General features: G+C 46.1%; 1 protein-coding gene and 1 long non-coding RNA gene across 2 annotated transcripts in view; one reads left to right on the forward strand and one right to left on the reverse strand.

Moving 5' to 3' along the window:
- LOC140712753 (uncharacterized) overlaps positions 1–17760 on the reverse strand; it is an 88739-nt gene that overhangs the window by 59721 nt on the left and 11258 nt on the right. The window contains exon 2 of the long non-coding RNA XR_012094479.1: positions 9555–9695. This is a non-coding gene — a long non-coding RNA (uncharacterized lncRNA). The remainder of the gene's footprint in view (positions 1–9554; positions 9696–17760) is intronic.
- On the forward strand, positions 11396–13116 carry LOC103218831 (large ribosomal subunit protein uL11-like). The gene has a single exon (XM_037990153.2). It carries the CDS (start codon positions 12611–12613, stop codon positions 13103–13105), a length of 495 nt encoding a protein of 164 aa, XP_037846081.2. The 5' UTR covers positions 11396–12610; the 3' UTR covers positions 13106–13116.

A 17760-nucleotide genomic window follows, 5' to 3' on the forward strand; every position in this document is an offset into this window, starting at 1 on the left:
CTCCATCTCAAAAAAAAGAAAAGAAACCCATGTACATGTGTACTATAATATATTCTTTTTTCGTCTTTTTTTTTTTCTTGTGACGGAGTCTTGCTCTGTCACCCAGGCTGGAGTACAGTAGCATGATCTCAGTTCACTGCAACTTCTGCCTCCTGGGTTCAAGCAATTCTCCTGCCTTAGCCTCCCGAGTAGCTGGGATTACAGGTGCCCACTACCATGCCTGGCTAAGTTTTGGGTTTTTTTGTTTGTTTGTTTTTTGTTTTTTGTTTTTTTTGAGACAGAGTTTTGCTCTTATTGCCCAGGCTGGATGGAGTACAATGGCACAATCTTGGCTCCCTGCAACCTCTGCCTCCCGGGTTCAAGCAATTCTCCTGCCTCAGCCTTCGAAGTAGCTGGGATTACAGGCTCCTGCCACCATGCCTGGCTAATTTTGTATTTTCAGTAGAGACGGGGTTTCACCATATTGGTCAGGCTGGTCTCGAACTCCTGACCTCGTGATCCACCCACCTCAGCCTCCCAAAGTACCGGGATTACAGGCGTGAGCCACTGTGCCTGGTCAATTTTTTGTATTTTTTTGTATTTTCAGTAGAGACGGGGTTTCCCCATATTGGTCAGGCTGGTCTCGAACTCCCAACCTCAGGTGATCTGCCCGCCTCCCAAAGTGCTGGGATCACAGGCTTCAGCCACCGTGCCCAGCCCGGTTTTTGTTTTTTGAGACAGGGTATTGCTCTGTCACCCAGGCTGGAGTGCGGTGGCACGATCCCGGCTCACTGCAGCCTTGACTGTTCAAGCTCAAGCGACCGTCTCACCTCAGCCTCCTAAGTAGCTATGTCCCACAGGCACACAACACAGTGCCTGGCTAATTTTTTTATTTTCTGTGGACATGGAGTCTCCCCATGTCACTCAGGCTGGTCTCAATCTCCTGGGCTCAAATGATCCTCCCCCATCTTGTTTTCCCAAAGTGCTAGGATCACTGGCATGAGCCACCGCCCCCAACTGCTTTCTTAAAAATATTTTGATCTGCAGTTGGTTGAATCCTTAAATATAAAACCCACAGATATGGGGAGCCGACAAGAATTAACATCTGACAAAGGTACAGAAAAACTACTGCACTACTGCACTATAAGATTATAAATTAATCTGTAAACCTTGATAAATTGTTAGGATGCTTGCCTCCTGATAGAGACATTAATCCCAAATGTTCCAGGTCTTTCTTGCCCTGAGAAAGTTGAGCAGTCTTATAATGAATTTAGCAAATTTGTGTAAGGATTTTGCCTTTCAATATGATTGTATGTTCAAAGACAAAGTTCTGGAAAGATATGCACAAAATAAAATTAAACAGTGGTTATTTCTGGGGAGGAAAGTAGGAAACTGAATTTTTGCAACATTTTGTACTTTTGTATTTTTCAGAAGTTCTTATTTTTAAAATGTCAATGTAAAAACACACACACAATAAATGTCTCCATGAACTCTTTGTTCACGACTAGAGAAATGGTTTAGTAAACTATATACTTCTTTTCCTTGGAAAAATATTCAATAATTAAAATTATGTTTATAAGGATTACATTATAACATGTAATTAAAGGGAAAACTATGCACAGAAAAGTTATAGGAGGAAAAACACCAATGCATTAATGATATTGATAATATTTTATTTTTTAAGTATTCTTCTTATTATCTAATGAGAATGTATTATTTTTGTAATAAGGAAAATGTTACTAAAAACAAAACACAGCATGTTTCAGCATGCCCTGACTCTTCTTTGAGGATATGTGATACAATAGGTTGGCCTTTTGTGACTTTTACAAAAAGTTGTAGTTTTCGTTCCCTCCATACTTAAGAACTTTATCTCACATCATGAATATCTGACTTCTGGCTTTTTTTTTTTTTTTTTTTTTTTTAAGGTAAGCTAGCTAACATTTAAAACTGTGATTAAATAAGAGAGTATCTTTCAAGGTTTGTCTAAGAGTATCTAACATTTCCATGCTGCGCTGTTAATCAAAGGAACTTCTTCAGCTGGTTTGCTTTGTTTTGTTTTGTTTTGTTTTGAGACGGAGTTTCACTCTTGTTGCCCAGGCTGGAGTGCAGTGGCAGGATCTAGGCTCACTGCAACCTCTGCCTCCCAGGGTCAGGCGATTCTCTTGCCTCAGCCTCCTGAGTAGCTGGGATTACAGGCGTGCACCACCACACCAGGCTAATTTCTGTATTTTTAGTAGAGACAGGGTTTCACCATGTTGGTCAGGCTGGTTCCTTTTTAACTGAAACATGTCAGAGAGGAAAAATTTTCCTCAACCCTGTTATGTTTTGTAACTGTGGGCCTGCAAATTAAACTAATAAAAGACATAGTAACAGGAGAAAAAGCACACCATTTTTATTAATATTTGCATGCAAAAGAGTTCTCAGGAAAGAAGTAGTTAGACTTGTGGTTTTATGTACCTTTTTAACAAAGAAAAGAGGGTTTGGGCTTCAAGGAACAAATTGTGGAGCACTGAGGAGGAAACATGCGGGAATTAATGGATGATAAGGGCTATTTTAGAAAGATCTGTTTATGCAAATTCATCTTGGTGTTAATTCTCATCTTTGGTAAAAATCACTCTTCTCTCCCTGGTACTAGGTGGGTGGGGAGGCACCTTCCTCAATGGGAAATTTATGCCCTGCTTTTAGACTGTGTCACCCAGGCTGGAGTGCAGTGACATGATCATGGCTCACGGCAGCTTTGACCTCCAGGGTTCAAGTGATCCTCCTGCCTTAGTCTCCTGAGTAGCTGGGACCACAGGCAAGCACCACCACACTCGGCTAATTAAAAAAAAATTTTTCTAGTGGAGATGTCACCGAACCGAACCAGGTCTGGCTGTATGTTCTCACAGCCAAATAATGAGATGCAAATGGACTAGGAAAGAAGGAAGTTTATTTCTGTAACTGGATACAGGGATAAGGTCGGAGATTATTCGCCAGACCAACTCAAGATATTACAATATTACCCATGCTTATATGTGTTTGGACTACATGCCTATGTGCAGTATCACATTTGCCTGTTTATAAGTAAGTAATTTTGTTTCAGCGAGGTCAGAGGCCAAAAATGCCCTCTAAATCTACCTAATCCGTGAGAGTCCTGGTACCAGGGTGATTAAGAAATGTCTCCTAAATTTACTTAAGGAGGATCCTGGCACCAGAGTGATTACTTCTACTTTATCTTACCTACAGTTTGGTCCTAAGAGTTGCTCCAGACCCTCCCCCTTAAAATAAATCTATTCAAGGACTGTCTGTGTTACCTTGACTCACCCCAGATGTTGACCCGAGACAGATCCTGGTACAAGGAATGTAAGGCTGTCCCCATTATCTTGATGTGCTCCAGGTTTTAGACGAAGCCTGTGCAAGGCACTTACTGAACGTATGTTTCATTTCTGGTTCTGACATCCGGGCATTGATTTTCCCTAGACTTTTGTTAGCCCAATGTTAAGGCAAGCGCTGTGGAAGTTCGTCTATGTAACTGGAGTGCTATGGAGCCCTGTCTGTGTGACTGTGTGACTGTCAGAATTGGCCTGCCACAGAGATGAGGTTTCACTATGTTGCCCAGGTTGGTCTCGAGCTCCTGGGCTCAAGTGATCCTCCTGCGTTGGCCTCCCAAAGTGCTCAGATTACAAACATGAGCCACCACTCCCAGCCACCTGCATCTCCTGATTCTCAATTACCTTCAGCTCAAAATTTTCCTATGACAGTGTGTCATATCTTGGGGTGGCATATTCAGATCCCCTTCAAACAAAGATGAATAAAGTAAAAACACCTATGGGGTAAAAATTCCTCATTCTGAAGGCACTAGGTAAAGATTATGCTCTTTGGAGAGACAAGATGGAAACTGCCATTGCAAAATTATAACTGAGAAAATTATGACAGTAAAAGAGATCTGGCTGGGCATAGTGGCTCAAACCTGTAATCCCAGCACTTTGGGAAGCCGAGGTGGGTGGATCACGAGGTCAGGAGATTGAGACCATCCTGGCTAACATGATGAAACCTTGTCTCTACTAAATATAGAAAAAATTAGCTGGGTGTGGTGGCGGGTGCCTGTAGACCCAGCTACTCGGGAGGCTGAGGCAGGAGAATGGCATGAACCTGGGAGGCGGAGCTTGCAGTGAGTCGAGATCACACCACTGCACTCCAGCCTGGGCGACACAGCAAGACTCCGTCTCAAAAAAAAAACCAAATAAAACAAAAAAAACTATCTGACCTAACCAACTCCATCTTGCTTCAAGCTGTCCAAGTTGACTCCTGGGTGTAGGTAGAACTAACTCAGGGAGGAACTCAGTTTATAGTTTAACTTTCCCAGAACAAACTCCCTTCCTGCCTGGTGATAGACTGTCTTTGTAGGACTAAAAAATTAGCCACAAGGTTAGAAATTATGGTTTAGGAGTTATGCAGCTGGAGGCTATAAGATTCTGACTGTCCTCAAATTTCTCCTGGGGATAACATCACTATTGTAAAACCTAAGATTAGTGCTTGAGATATTTTGCAGACCCTACGCTTGATGAATCAGCTGGCACCATCCAGGTCGATCAACTGGCTCATCTAATCTTGTGGCCCCCCCACCTAGGACCTGACTCAAGCAAAAGGACAGCTTTGACTCCCTGTAATTTCATATCTGACCCAACCAATCAGCGCTCCCAGCTCACTGGCTTCCCCACCCACCAATTTATTCTTAAAATCTCTGATCACCATGAGGTTAGTAATTCGAGACCAGCCTGGCCAATATGGTGAAACTCCATCTCTACTAAAAATACAAAAATTAGCCGTGCGTGGTGGAGCACACCTGTAGTCCCAGCTACTTGGGAGGCTAAGTCAGAAGAATTGCTTGAACCTGGGAGGCGGAGGTTGTGGTAAGCCAAGATCGTGCCACTGCACTTCTGCCTGGGAAACAGAGTGAGACGCCATCTAAAAAAAATAAAAAGCTCTGATCACCAAATACTCAAATGCTTGGGGAGACTGATTTGAGTAATAATAAAACTCTGATCTCCCACACAGCCAGGTCTTCATGAATAATTGTTTCTCAGGCTGGGCGCCATGGCTCCTGCCTGTAATCCCAGCACTCTGGGAGGCTGACGCAGGTGGATCACTTGAGCTTAGGAGCCTGGGCAACATGGTGAAACCCCATCTCTACTAAAAATACAAAAATTAGCAGGGCATGGTGGTGTGCACCTGTGGTCCCAGCTACTTGGAGGGCTTACATGACAGGATCACTTGAACCTAGGAGATGAAGGTTGCAATGAGTCGAGATCATGCCACTGCACTTCAGCCTGGGCAACAGTGAGATCCTGTCTGTCTAGGCAGCGAGCAAGGTGAACCCATTGGGTCGTTACAAGATGGCACAGAGTTTATAAGTAGAAATTCTCTTGACTACACAGCTTTCCATAGTCTAGCAATGTGCCCTTGGGAAAATGTATTCATGTCTTTGAGCTCAATGTCTTCACCTGTACAATGGTCTTCTGGTGAAGATCAAGTGAGATAAGGCACACTTAGCAAAATGTCTGGCATATGGCACAAAAGTTTGTATTCCTCTTCAGATTATTTATTTATTTATTTATTTATTTATTTATTTAATTTATTTTTTCTGAGACGGAGTCTCGCTCTGTCGCCTAGGCTGGAGTGCAGTGGTGCAATCTCGGCTCACTGCAAGCTCCGCCTCCCGGGTTCATGCCATTCTCCTGCCTCAGCCTCCTGAGTAGCTGGGACTACAGGCGCATGCCGTCACACCTGGCTAATTTTCTGTAATTTTAGTAGAGACAGGGTTTCACCGTGTTGGCCAGGATGGTCTCGATCTCCTGACCTCGTGATCCGCCCTCCTCAGCCTCCCAAAGTGCTGGGATTACAGGTGTGAGCCACCGTGCCTGGCTAGATGTTTATTTCATAAGTATATGGACTCCTACTATCAGTCAGAGTCTGACCAGAGAAACATAAACACTATGAGTAACAGAGTACGGTTTATGATAGATTATAGAGAGGATTTATCATAGGGATTAGATAATAGACAGTTGTGGGAGCTGTTGGAGAAGTCTACACAAGGCTGTCGCCTTGGGCTGTGGGTTGTATAAGGTCTGAAGTCACCCAGGCTGGCAGTCAGGAAGGCTGGATGTAAAGTAGGGAAGAGCAAGACCTGGAATCCATATGGATAGACTAGAAATCACAAGGACAAGCAATGACATTGGGCGACCTGCAGGAGAAGCTGTTGCCCTTTGCCACAGAACCACCCAAGCACCTGTCACAGGACTAAAAAAAGCTGAAGGAGGAGATAGGGTAGGAGCTTAAGGAGCCATGGATACTACTGTGTAGGGAAAACTCTCCCTAACCGTGTTTTTCCTCTACTTTCACACCATAACAATCAACACAGGAGACTTCTGTGGCCATGTGTGTGTGGATGTTTTTTCCCACATACCAAGCTGTGAAGATCATGTGGGCGCCCTCTAATTCTGATGCTATCTACTCGGAGAGAGTGTCAGATGTTACAGGTTGAGGGCTCAGTACCCAAGACTGACTCCACACACACACCAGTCACAACACAAGTCTGCGCCTCTGGAACTTCTGACTGGCTTCAAGTTGAGGTTCCCATGACCCCCTCTTTGGGTTCAATTAATTTGCTGCAGTGGCTCACAGAACTCAGGGAAACACTTACTGATGTTTACCTGTTTATTATAGAGGATATTGCAAAGGATACAGATGAAGAGATGTGTAGGGTGAGGTTTGGGGGAAGCTTCCACGCCCTCCCTAGGTGCGCCACCCTCCAGGAACGTTCGTGTGTTTGCTATACGGAAGCTCCCTGAACCCAGTCCTCTTGGATTTTTTGTTCGCTTGTTTGTTTTGTTTTGTTTTTATGAGATGGAGTCTCACTCTGTCGCCCAGGCTGGAGTGCAGTGGCATTATCTCGGCTTGCTGCAGCCTTCGTCTCCAGGGTTCAAGTGATTCTCCTGCCTCAGCCTCCCGAGTAGCTGGGATTACAGGCACGCACCATGACATCTGGCTAGTTTTTGTATTTTTAGTAGAGACAGGGTATCATCATGTTGACCAGGGTCTCTAACTCCTGACCTCAAATGATCCGCCTGCCTTAGCCTCCCAAAGTGCTGGGATTACAGGCATAAGCCGCTGCGCCCAGCCCCTCTTGGGTTTTTATGGAGCTTCATGATGTCAGCATTCCTTCCCCCAGCGTGTACAAAGGTCTTAAGACCCACAATCAGAAAGGAGGGAAACAGTGTCCTGCCTTGGGGCAGGTGAAAGGAGGGCAGGAGAAGCTCAGAGGCCTGCCTCTGGGGTCTGACACACCCCACATTACAAAAAGACTGTACCAAGGCAGGGACCATGGATGAAAACCAATATATATCATAATGCCACCCTGCCCCACCCCATCAAGGCCAGTTAGGGAATCAGCAACAATAATGCCTCACTGCAATAACGCCTGTCACTATATCCTTACTTTCAGCACAAAGAAAATGGCAGATGCTTCACTTGTGGCTTCTGAAACTTGCTCATGTTTCTCCTGTGATCAACTGTAATTTAGAATCATTCAGGGAAGGAAGCTGCGACGCTTAGTTTGAATTTAGCTAAGTCGACAGAGTACAAAGCCATCACACTTCTTATATTACTTATAACCCTAGCTACTTTAGTCTGAAACTAAAAACTTGGAGGCAAAAAACACACAGCATAACATTCAGACTTTTTAAGCCCAGGACTTTTATTTTGAAATTCGAGGACTTCTAACAGCAAAGTCAGTTACCTTCTCATTTCTGTGAGATGAATTCATAGTGAAGGAGTGAAGGATGTGCCACTCCAAAATCTGCTGAATTAGTTTCAAGCTGAAGACACTTGAGGAACTGTAGTTGCATTTCTGCCTGTGCCACAGCTACTCGGAAGGTTGAGGTGGAAGGATCACTTGAGCCCAGGAGTTTGAGGTTGCAGTGCACCATGATCGTGCCACTGCACTCTAGCCTTAGCAAAATAGTGAGACACTGTCAAGAGGAAAGGAAAGAAAGGGCCAGGTGCTGTGGCTCATGCCTCTATTCATAGCACTTTGGGAGGCCAAGGTGGGTGGATCTTTTTGAGCTCAGGAGTTCGAGACCAGCCTGGGCAACACAGTGAAACTCCATCTCTACAAAAAATACAAAAATTAGCCGGGTGTGGCAGCATGCCCTGTGGTCCCAGCGACTTGGGAGGCTGAGGTGGGAGGATTGCTTGAACCCGGGAGGCAGGGAGACAGAGGTTCCAGTGAGTCAAGGCCATGCCATGCTACTGCACTCCAACCTGGGAGATAGAGCAAGACCCTGACTCAAAAAAAAAAAAAAAAAAAAAAAAAAAGGGGGAAAGAAAGTGAAAGAGAAAGAAAGAAAAAAAGAAAGAGGTAGCTGACCTGTCCTTTCCTACCTGTTACAATCCGTAAAAATTCCTTTGAAGAGGATGCTTCTTTGTCCAGGGTGAGAAAATAACCCCTATCTCTAGAGACTGGGAACTGATGCTACAACAGGCCTGTATAAATAAACTTACTAAACTAACCCTTGTCATCCACTAGCTTTACACCTCTCCATAAAGCTCCTAGTGACTGTCCTGGAATTTACTACTCCAGCCCAGATACCTTTGTCTTGTCATTTCTTCACAAATTTATCACTTTATCTGAAAAGCAAAAAATCTTCCTACTTTTGTCATTTAAGTCTTCACTCTCTTGTGAGGGTCCCCATGTACATGCAAAAATTAATAAAACATGTATGCTCTTCTCTTTTTGATATCTTGTGTCAATTTGATTTCTGGAGCCAGCTGAAAGTCCTACTTAAGAACTAAGATGAGTAGAGGTGACTTTTAGGCTCTCCCACAATAGTTCAGAAAACAACAAGTATGGTGGTGGTGCCGGTGTCCTAGCTACTTGGGATGCTGAGGTGAGGGATCACTTGAGCCCAGGAGTTTGAGGTTGCAGGGGAGCTATGATTGTACCACTGCACTCCAGCCTGGGCAACAGAGCAAGACCCTGACTCTTAAATTTAAAATTTTTTTTTTTTGCTTCAGAAGATGTAATTTTGAATGAATTATATATCATACTAAATAGAAATTTGTTCAAATAAAAACTGTCAAACACTTGTGTAGATTTGCCTGAGCGATGGCTGGATCTGAACAAATCTCAGTGGGTTGTGACAGTGTGTGCAGCTTGATAGTTTCCTTGTTTGATTCTCACATAGCGCCCACCCACAGACAGTTTTTTTTTTCTTTTTTAAGATGGAGTTTCGCTCTTGTCACCCTGCCGGGTCCATGTGATTCTCCTGCCTCAGCCTCTGAGCAGCTGGGATTATAGGCACCTGCCACCACACCCAGCTAATTTTTGTATTTTTAGTAGAGATGGGGTTCACCATGTTGGCCAAGCTGGTCTCGAACTCCTTACCTCAGGTGATCTGTCCACCTCTGCCTCACAAAGTGCTGGGATTATAGGCGTGAGCCACCACACCCAGTCAATTTTTGTATTTTTAGTAGAGACGGGGTTTCACCATGTTGGCCAGGATGGGCTCGAACTCCTAACCTCGTGATCCACCTACCTCAGCCTCCCAAAGTGCTGGGATTACAGGCGTGAGCCACTGCGCCCGGCCAACAGAGTAGTTTCTTGATGGCCGGGGTGCTGTCTTCATTTGGAACTGGCTGGAAACCCTGTTGCATGATCATCTGAAGATTGATGGTCTCTAGGCAAGAGGAAATGAATTTGGTTAAAAGATTTAATGGGAATTTCAGAAGTGAATAACTATGCTGTCAGGGATATTTGTTATAGGAATGAATTAAAACATTCTGTTTAGGCCAGGTGCAGTGGCTCATACCTGTAATCCCACCACTTTGGGAGGCCGAGGCAGGCGGATCACAAGGTCAAGAGATTGAGACCATCCTGGCCAACATGGTGAAACACCATCTCTACTAAAAATACAAAAATCAGCTGGGCGTGGTGGTGCGTGCCTGTAGTCCCAGCTACTCAGGAGGCTGAGGCAGGGGAATCACTTGAAGCCGAGAGGCGGAGGTTGCAGCGAGTGGAGATCACGTCACCACACTCCAGCCTGGTGACAAAGTAAGACTCCTTCTCAAAAAATAAAAAATAAAAATAAAAAATAAAAATTCTGTTTAATTACTACAAAGGAAGTGATTCCAACCGTTTGAAAGATGGAAATTAATCTGCAAAAAATATAAAACATGGCTATTGCTATCCAGCCTATAGTAACTATGCAACAAAAACACCAAGGAAAATTGGTAGGCTGCTTCTTCTCTTTTGGCTGCCTTCTAAACAGGTACTTCAGGGCTTCCATAGTACACAGTGTAGTGGCTAATGGGAACTTCAGGTTCCAGGTCTGGGGCTTCAGGTATCGTAGACTTGATCCTTGAAAGATGTATTGAATGATCTAATCCCAGTCCTTTGACCACAGAAGGTGTGGCCATTACCACTGAAAATGGTCCATTCCATTTGGGTTGCAATTGTTGAGCAGGTGATCCCTCCTTGCATGTCTTAATCTCCTGATCTCCTGGCTTGATTTTGGGTTACTGGTTAGTTCCCAGTATGGGGAGCCTTTGAGTTCCAAACTTTTGTAAAGCCCACTGAAACTGACTTGGGTTAGCTAGGTATTTTACTAAACCGACTGTTTCTGAATCAGTAATTAGATCATTAGTTAAGAATGGCCTTCCATATAACATTTGGTATGAGCTTATATTAATTTCTGCTCTAGGGGTATTACAGATCCTTCAGAGGGCTATGGGCAGTAGACTGACCAAAGTTTCTAATGTTTCCTGACACAGCTTAGCTAACACTCATTTTAGAGTTTGGTTAGCCCTTTCTACTTTCCTGGAGGATTGAGGCCTTCATGCTGAATATAAATAGTATTTGATTCTATGATGGCTAATATTGAGTGTCAACTTGATTGAAGGATGCAAAGTATTGTTCCTTGGTGTATCTGTGACGATGTTGCCAAAGGAGATTAACATTCCAGTCAATGAACTGGGAAAGGCAGACACACCCTTGATCTGGGTAGGCACAATCTAATCAGCTGCCAGTGCAGCCAGAATAAAAGTAGGGAGGCGGAACTTGCAGTGAGCTGAGATCCGGCCATTGCAGTCCAGCCTGGGTGACAGAGCCAGACTCCGTCTCAAAAAAATAAATAAATAAAAAATAAAAATTCTTCAAGATCTTCTATCTGGAGAGCATAAGAGAAGATCCATTAATTATATAAGAGTTTCATCATCTCTGAATTCTGTAAGGAGATGAACTCATGGATAGAGATTACAGTATCCATCCTATAAATTCTTTTTTCTTTTTTTGAGATGGAGTCTTGCTCTGTTGCCCAGGCTGGAGTGCAGTGGCATGATCTTGGCTCACTGTAACCTCCGCCTCCCGGGTTCGAGTGATTCTTCTGCCTCAGCCTCCTGAGTAGCTGAGACTACAGGCACATGCCACCACACCCGGCTAATTTTTGTATTTTTAATAGAGATGGGGTTTCACCATATTGGCCAGGCTAGTCTTGAACTCCCGACCTCATGATCTGCCCATCTTGGCATCTCAAAGTACTGGGATTATAGGCGTGAGCCACCGCACCTGGCCTCCATCCTATAAATTCTTAAAATAATCCTAAATTCTTCAATGAATTTTCCTCTTTATGTAGGAGGATTTAAAAGGTTCTTAACTAGATTATGCAAACCTGAACTTGACTAAGGTTTAAAACAATAAAGTTAGCTAAGTTGGTCATCATCATCACGTAGGCGTAAAGCATCACAAAGGGATATTGTCCATTGAAAGGGGGGTGTTTAGGAAGAAGCAATGGAGGAAAGCGAAGAGGACCTAAGGAAGACACAGCAGGAAGGGAATGGGGTGAAGAAAGGTGTTACAGGAAGTAAGGGATCCTGAACAGAGGGACCTGCTGAAACTGCGGCAGAGGAACATAAATTATGAAGATTTCATCTTAATATGGACATTTATCAGTTCTCAAATAATACTTTTATAATTTCTTATGCCTGTCTTTAATCTCTTAATCCTGTTATCTTTGTAAGCTGAGGATGTACATCCCCTCAGGACCACTGTGATAATTGTGTTAACTGTACAAATTGATAGTAAAACATGTGTGTTTCAACAATATGAAATCAGTGCACCTTAAAAAACAACAGAATAATAGCGATTTTTATGGAACAAGGGAAGACAACCATAAGGTCTGACTGCCTACAGGGTCGGGCAAAAATATTTTTCTTCTTGCAGAGGGCCTATAAACAGACGTGCAAGTAGGAAATATACCGCTAAATTCTTTTCCTAGCAAGGAATATTAATATTAATACCCTGGGAAAAGAATGTGTCCCTGGGGGGAGGTCTATGAACAGCCGCTCTGGGAATGTCTGTCTTGTACAGTTGAGATAAGGACTGAGATAAGCCCTGGTCTCCTGTAGAACCCTCAGGTTTACTAGGGTTGGGAAAACTCAGCTCTGGTAAATTTGTGGTTAGACTGGTTCTCTGCTCTTGAACCCTGTTTTCTGTTGTTTTGTTTATTGCTCTTGGCTTTCAGCTCGGAGGAGGCCAAGGTGCAACTTTCTTCGGTCGTCCCAAATCCGGGTTCATCTGACACCAGCCGCCTCTACCATGCTGCCGAAGTTCAACCCCAATGAGATCAAAGTATACCTGAGGTGCACTGGAGGTGAAGTCGGTGCCACTTCTATGCTGGCCCCCAAGATCGGCCCCCTGGGTCTCTCTCCAAAAAAGGCTGGTGATGACATTGCCAAGGCAACAGGTGATCGGAAGGTCCTGAGGATTACAGTGAAACTGACCATTCAGAACAGACAGGCCCAGATTGAGGTGGTGCCTTCTGCCTCTGCCCTGATCATCAAAGCCCTCAAGGAATCATCAAGAGACAGAAAGGAACAGAAAAACATTAAACACAGTGGGAATATCACTTTAGATGAGATCACCAACATTGCTCAACAGATGCAGCACCTATCCTTAGCCAGAGAACTCTCTGGAACCATTAAAGAGATCCTGGGGACTGCCCAGTCTGTGGGCTGTAATGTTGATGGCCACCACCCTCATGACATGATAGATGACATTAACAGTGGTGCTGTGGAATGCCCAGCCAGTTAAGAACAAAGGAAAATATTTCAATAAAGGATCATTTGACAACTAGGAAAAAAAAAAGATGTTTATCAAGACAATACGTACACCGCTGAACATAGACCCTTATCAGCAGTTCTGCTTTTGCCCTTTGCCCTGTGATCTTTGTTGGACCCTAATCGGTGGTTCTGCTTTTGCCCTTTGCCCTGTTCCCTCAGAAGCATGTGATCTTTGTTAGACTCTTATCAGTGGTTCTGCTTTTCACTCTTTGAAGCATGTGATCTTTGTACCTACTCTCTGTTCTTACACCCCCTCCCCTTTTGAAAACCTTAATAAAAACGTGCTGGTCTGAAACTCAGGTGGGCATCACAGTCCTACCAATAAGTGATGTCACCCTGGTGGCCCAGCTATAAAATTCCTCTCTTTGTACTATCTCTCTTTATTTCTCAGCCAGACGACACTTATGGAAAATAGAAAGAACTGAAAAGAAATCAGGCACATTCCTCAGCCCCGGGCTCAAAACAAACAAGCCCAGTACAAACACATCCCATCCTCCCATCCCACCACATATCGCCATATATCTCTCAAACTTCCTGAGCCCAGTACAAACACCACCTGGAAAGTCTCCAATAAGGAGGCAGCCGTTCAAAGTTTTACTGAAAGCACGGGAACCAAAAGAATTCCTTTGTTCCCCTGTAACTTTCGGGCTATAAAAAGCAAACACTCGCATTGTTCAGGGCCCTCTTATATGCTGTGGAATGGAGGGACCAGGTTCGAACTTGTAGTAAAGATCCTTGCCGCTTAGCTTTGACTCTGGACTCTGGTGGTCTTCTTTGGGGAACAAACGGTCTGGGCACAACATCTGGGGGCCCGTCCGGGATTCCCCAAGCCCACCAGACCCCTGGTCAACGGATCTGCTAGGATCGATTTACTGATAGGTGAGCTGGCTCATCTCCGTTTGTCTGTCTGTGTCTGTTCTGAATCTGAATCTGTGACTCGCGAGGTCTGAAACTGGAGCTGGCACAGTCCTGGCAGACGCGCTATAGGACAGTCAGCGGAGACCGGTGGGAGACGTCCCTGGCTCTCGTCTGATCTAAATTGCCATCTGAACTGCCCCGAGCACGTTTGCGGTTTCTCTCTGATCTGGGCTGCCCGAGCGCGATCACGACCCAAGCAGCTAACTCTGACCCGGGCTTCCAGTGCACGCTTGCGATCTGAACTGCCCCGGTTTCGGCAGCAGCTGTCTTTTGATCTGGGCTGCCCGAGTGTGATCGCGATCCAGGCAGCAAACTCTGACCGGGGCTTCTGGTGCGCGCTTGCGATCTGAACTGCCCCGGTTTGGGCAGCAGCTGTCTTTGATCTGGGCTGCCCAAGCATGATCGCGATCCAGGCAGCTAACTCTGACCCGGGCTTCCGGTGCGCGCTTGCGATCTGAACTGCCCCGGTTTGGGCAGCAGCTGTCTTTTGATCTGGGCTGCCCGAACGCGATCATGATCCAGGCAGCTAACTCTGACCCGGGCTTCCGGTGCGCACTTGCGATCGGTTTTGGCAGCAGCCGTCTTTGATCTGGGGTGCCGGAGCGCGTCTGCGATCTAGGCAGCAACTGTCTCTGACCCAGGCTGCCAAAGCGTGCCTGCGACTAGATATCATTAATAAGTCAGATCAGATTTCCTTTACAGGGATTCTAACCCACATTCCTTTACAGGAAGAAACTACAAATCATTACAGGATTGGTAATATCCAGAGCACTCCTCTATCTCTCCTTACAAGTAATTTCAAAGAAGTTAGAGCAAGGGGCCAAGATCTTAGTATAAAAATCAGGAAAGGAAAGCTAATTTCTCTGTGTCGCTCCGAATGGCCTGCCTCTAATGTGGGGTGGCCACCCAAAGGGACCTTCCGACTTGCTGTCATCACTAAAGTCCAAGATTTTCCTACCTGGGCGTGCGGGCCACTTAGATCAAATCCCATATATCCTCATATGGCAGGACCTTGTTGAGAACCCGCCTCCTTGGCTGTCCCCTTTCCAATTAGCCTCTGAACCCTGTAAGGCACTGGTTGCTCGACCACTAAAATCCAAGCAACCAACTGCCCCCCCCCCAATCCTGTTCTACCTGACAGCGGGGACCCACTGTTCACAGAACCCCCTCTGTACCCCTCTGGGCCCCAGGCCCCAGCCCCCCGGGCTGAGCTGCGGGAAGCAGCAGGCGGAGGGGAGGCGGCCGACGCACCCGGACCCACCCCCCGGGCTGAGCCGCGGGAGGGAGCAGGCGGACGGGAGGCGGCCGGCACACATGGGCCCGCTGAAAGGGAAAGTAACTTTGAAGGGCCAGCGGGGCGGACGTGAGGGCTCACTTCATGGACTAGCCCCCCCAGCCGCCTGACTCCACGGTGGCTTTACCCCTTCAGGAAATAGGACCCCCAGATAACACAGGAATCCCCAGGCTCCAGTACTGGCCATTCTCCACCAGTGATCTGTATAACTGGAAGACTCAGAGTGCTCGGTTTTCAGACAACCCCAAAGATTTACTAGCTTTACTGGATAGTGTCATGTTCACCCACCAGCCCACTTAGGATGATTGTCAGCAGCTCCTCCGAATCTTGTTTACCACGGAAGAGTGAGAGAGAATACAGGTAGAAGCTAGAAAGCTGGTCCCGGGGGACGATGGTCAACCGACTGCCAACCCCGACCTCATAAACGCGACCTTTCCTCTGACCAGGCCGGCGTAGGACTACAACACGGCAGAAGGTAGGGGACGGCTACACCTTTATCGCCAGACTCTAATGGCGGGTCTCCGGGCGGCTGCTCGCAAGCCCACTAATTTGGCTAAAGTATACTCTGTTCTGCAGGGAAAGGCAGAAAGTCCAGCTACTTACTTAGAAAGATTAATGGAAGCTTTTAGACAGTACACCCCCATAGACCCAGAGGCTCCAGGAAGTCAGGCAGCTGTTGTAATGTCTTTCGTAAATCAGGCAGCGCCAGATATTAAAAAGAAACTCCAGAAATTAGACGACTTGGAAGGAAAGTGGATTCAGGACTTCCTTCAGATAGCCCAGTGGGTTTACAATAACAGAGATACTCCAGAGGAAAGGCAATTTAAAGCCACTGAAAAATGACCAAGGTCCTGGCAGCAGTAGTACAGAAAGAACATCTACAGCCAGAGAACACCCAACCTAGGCGGTCCCCCAGACATGATAATCTGAGCAAAGACCAATGTGCATACTGTAAGGAAGCTGGTCACTGGATAAGAGACTGCCCCAAAAAGAAACAACGAGGACAAGGACCCCCTAGGTCTACACCCGTACTAGTCACTCAAGATGAAGACTAGGGAAGACGGGGTTCGGACCCCCTCCCCGAACCTAGGGTAACTTTACAAGTGGAGGGGTCCCCAGTCCAGTTCTTGGTCAATACGGGAGCACAGCACTCGGTCCTAGTTAAAACTAATGGAAAATTATCCTCCAAGTCCTCGTGGGTGCAAGGGGCCACAGGAGTTAAGAAATACCCCTGGACAACACAAAGAACAGTAAACCTTAGAGCCAGGAATGTAACCCATTCTTTCCTGGTTATCCCTGAGAGCCCCTGTCCCCTACTAGGGAGAGACCTACTAACTAAAATGGGAGCACAGATCCATTTCCTCCCTGAGAGGCCTGTCGTGACCAACTCCCAAAATCAGCCCGTGTCTGTCCTGACTATAACCCTAGAAGATGAATACCGGCTCCACCAGGAGCGAGCGGCCCCTGACCAGAACATAGCAACCTGGCTCCAGCAATATCCAGGAGCTTGGGCAGAAACGGGGGGTTTAGGACTAGCAAAACACCGTCCTGCTTTGTTTGTTGAACTTAAGCCTGGGACAGACCCCATGCGGGTACGCCAATACCCAATGCCCCTAGAGGCCAAAGAAGGGATTACACCACATATTCGCCGGCTCCTCGACCAAGGGGTCCTTTGCCCATGTCACTCGCCCTGGAATACTCCATTGTTGCCGGTACGAAAACCTAATAGCGGAGAATACAGACCTGTACAAGACTTGAGAGAAGTCAATAAGAGGGTTATGGACATACACCCAACCGTGCCTAACCCATACACCCTCCTGAGTACCCTAAACCCTAAACATCAATAGTACACTGTTTTAGATTTGAAAGATGCTTTCTTCAGTTTGCCTTTAGCCCCTCAGAGCCAAAAGCTCTTCGCCTTCGAGTGGACTGACCCTGAGAGGGGCATAAGTGGCCAACTGACATGGACCAGACTGCTGCAGGGATTCAAAAACTCTCCTACCCTGTTCGACGAGGCCCTCCATGAAGACCTGGGTGAGTACCGACGCAAACACCCTGAAATAACCTTACTACAGTATGTTGATGACCTCCTGATTGCTGCTGAGACCCAAGAAGCTTGTATTCAAGGGACCAAGGGTCTCTTACAAGCTCTAGGGAATCTAGGCTACCGAGCCTCGGCAAAGAAAGCTCAAATCTGTAAATCAGAAGTGACATATCTGGGGTACCTGCTAAAAGGAGGGCAGCGCTGGTTAACAAACGCCCAGAAGCAGACTGTTCTGCAGATCCCCAGGCCACAATCCACCCAACAGGTAAGGGAATTCCTGAGGTTGGCGGGATTTTGTAGACTATGGATACCTGGGTTCGCAGAGCTGGCTAAACCCTTGTATCAGGCAACACGGGGGCAGCAGCCATTT

Source organism: Chlorocebus sabaeus, chromosome 11 (assembly GCF_047675955.1).
Source record: "Chlorocebus sabaeus isolate Y175 chromosome 11, mChlSab1.0.hap1, whole genome shotgun sequence".
Classification (NCBI taxonomy): domain Eukaryota; kingdom Metazoa; phylum Chordata; class Mammalia; order Primates; family Cercopithecidae; genus Chlorocebus; species Chlorocebus sabaeus.

Coding starts and splice junctions, on each gene's coding strand:
- LOC103218831 (XM_037990153.2), top strand. CDS start 12,611: ATGCTGCCGAAGTTCAACCCCAATGAGATCAAAGTATACCTGAGGTGC.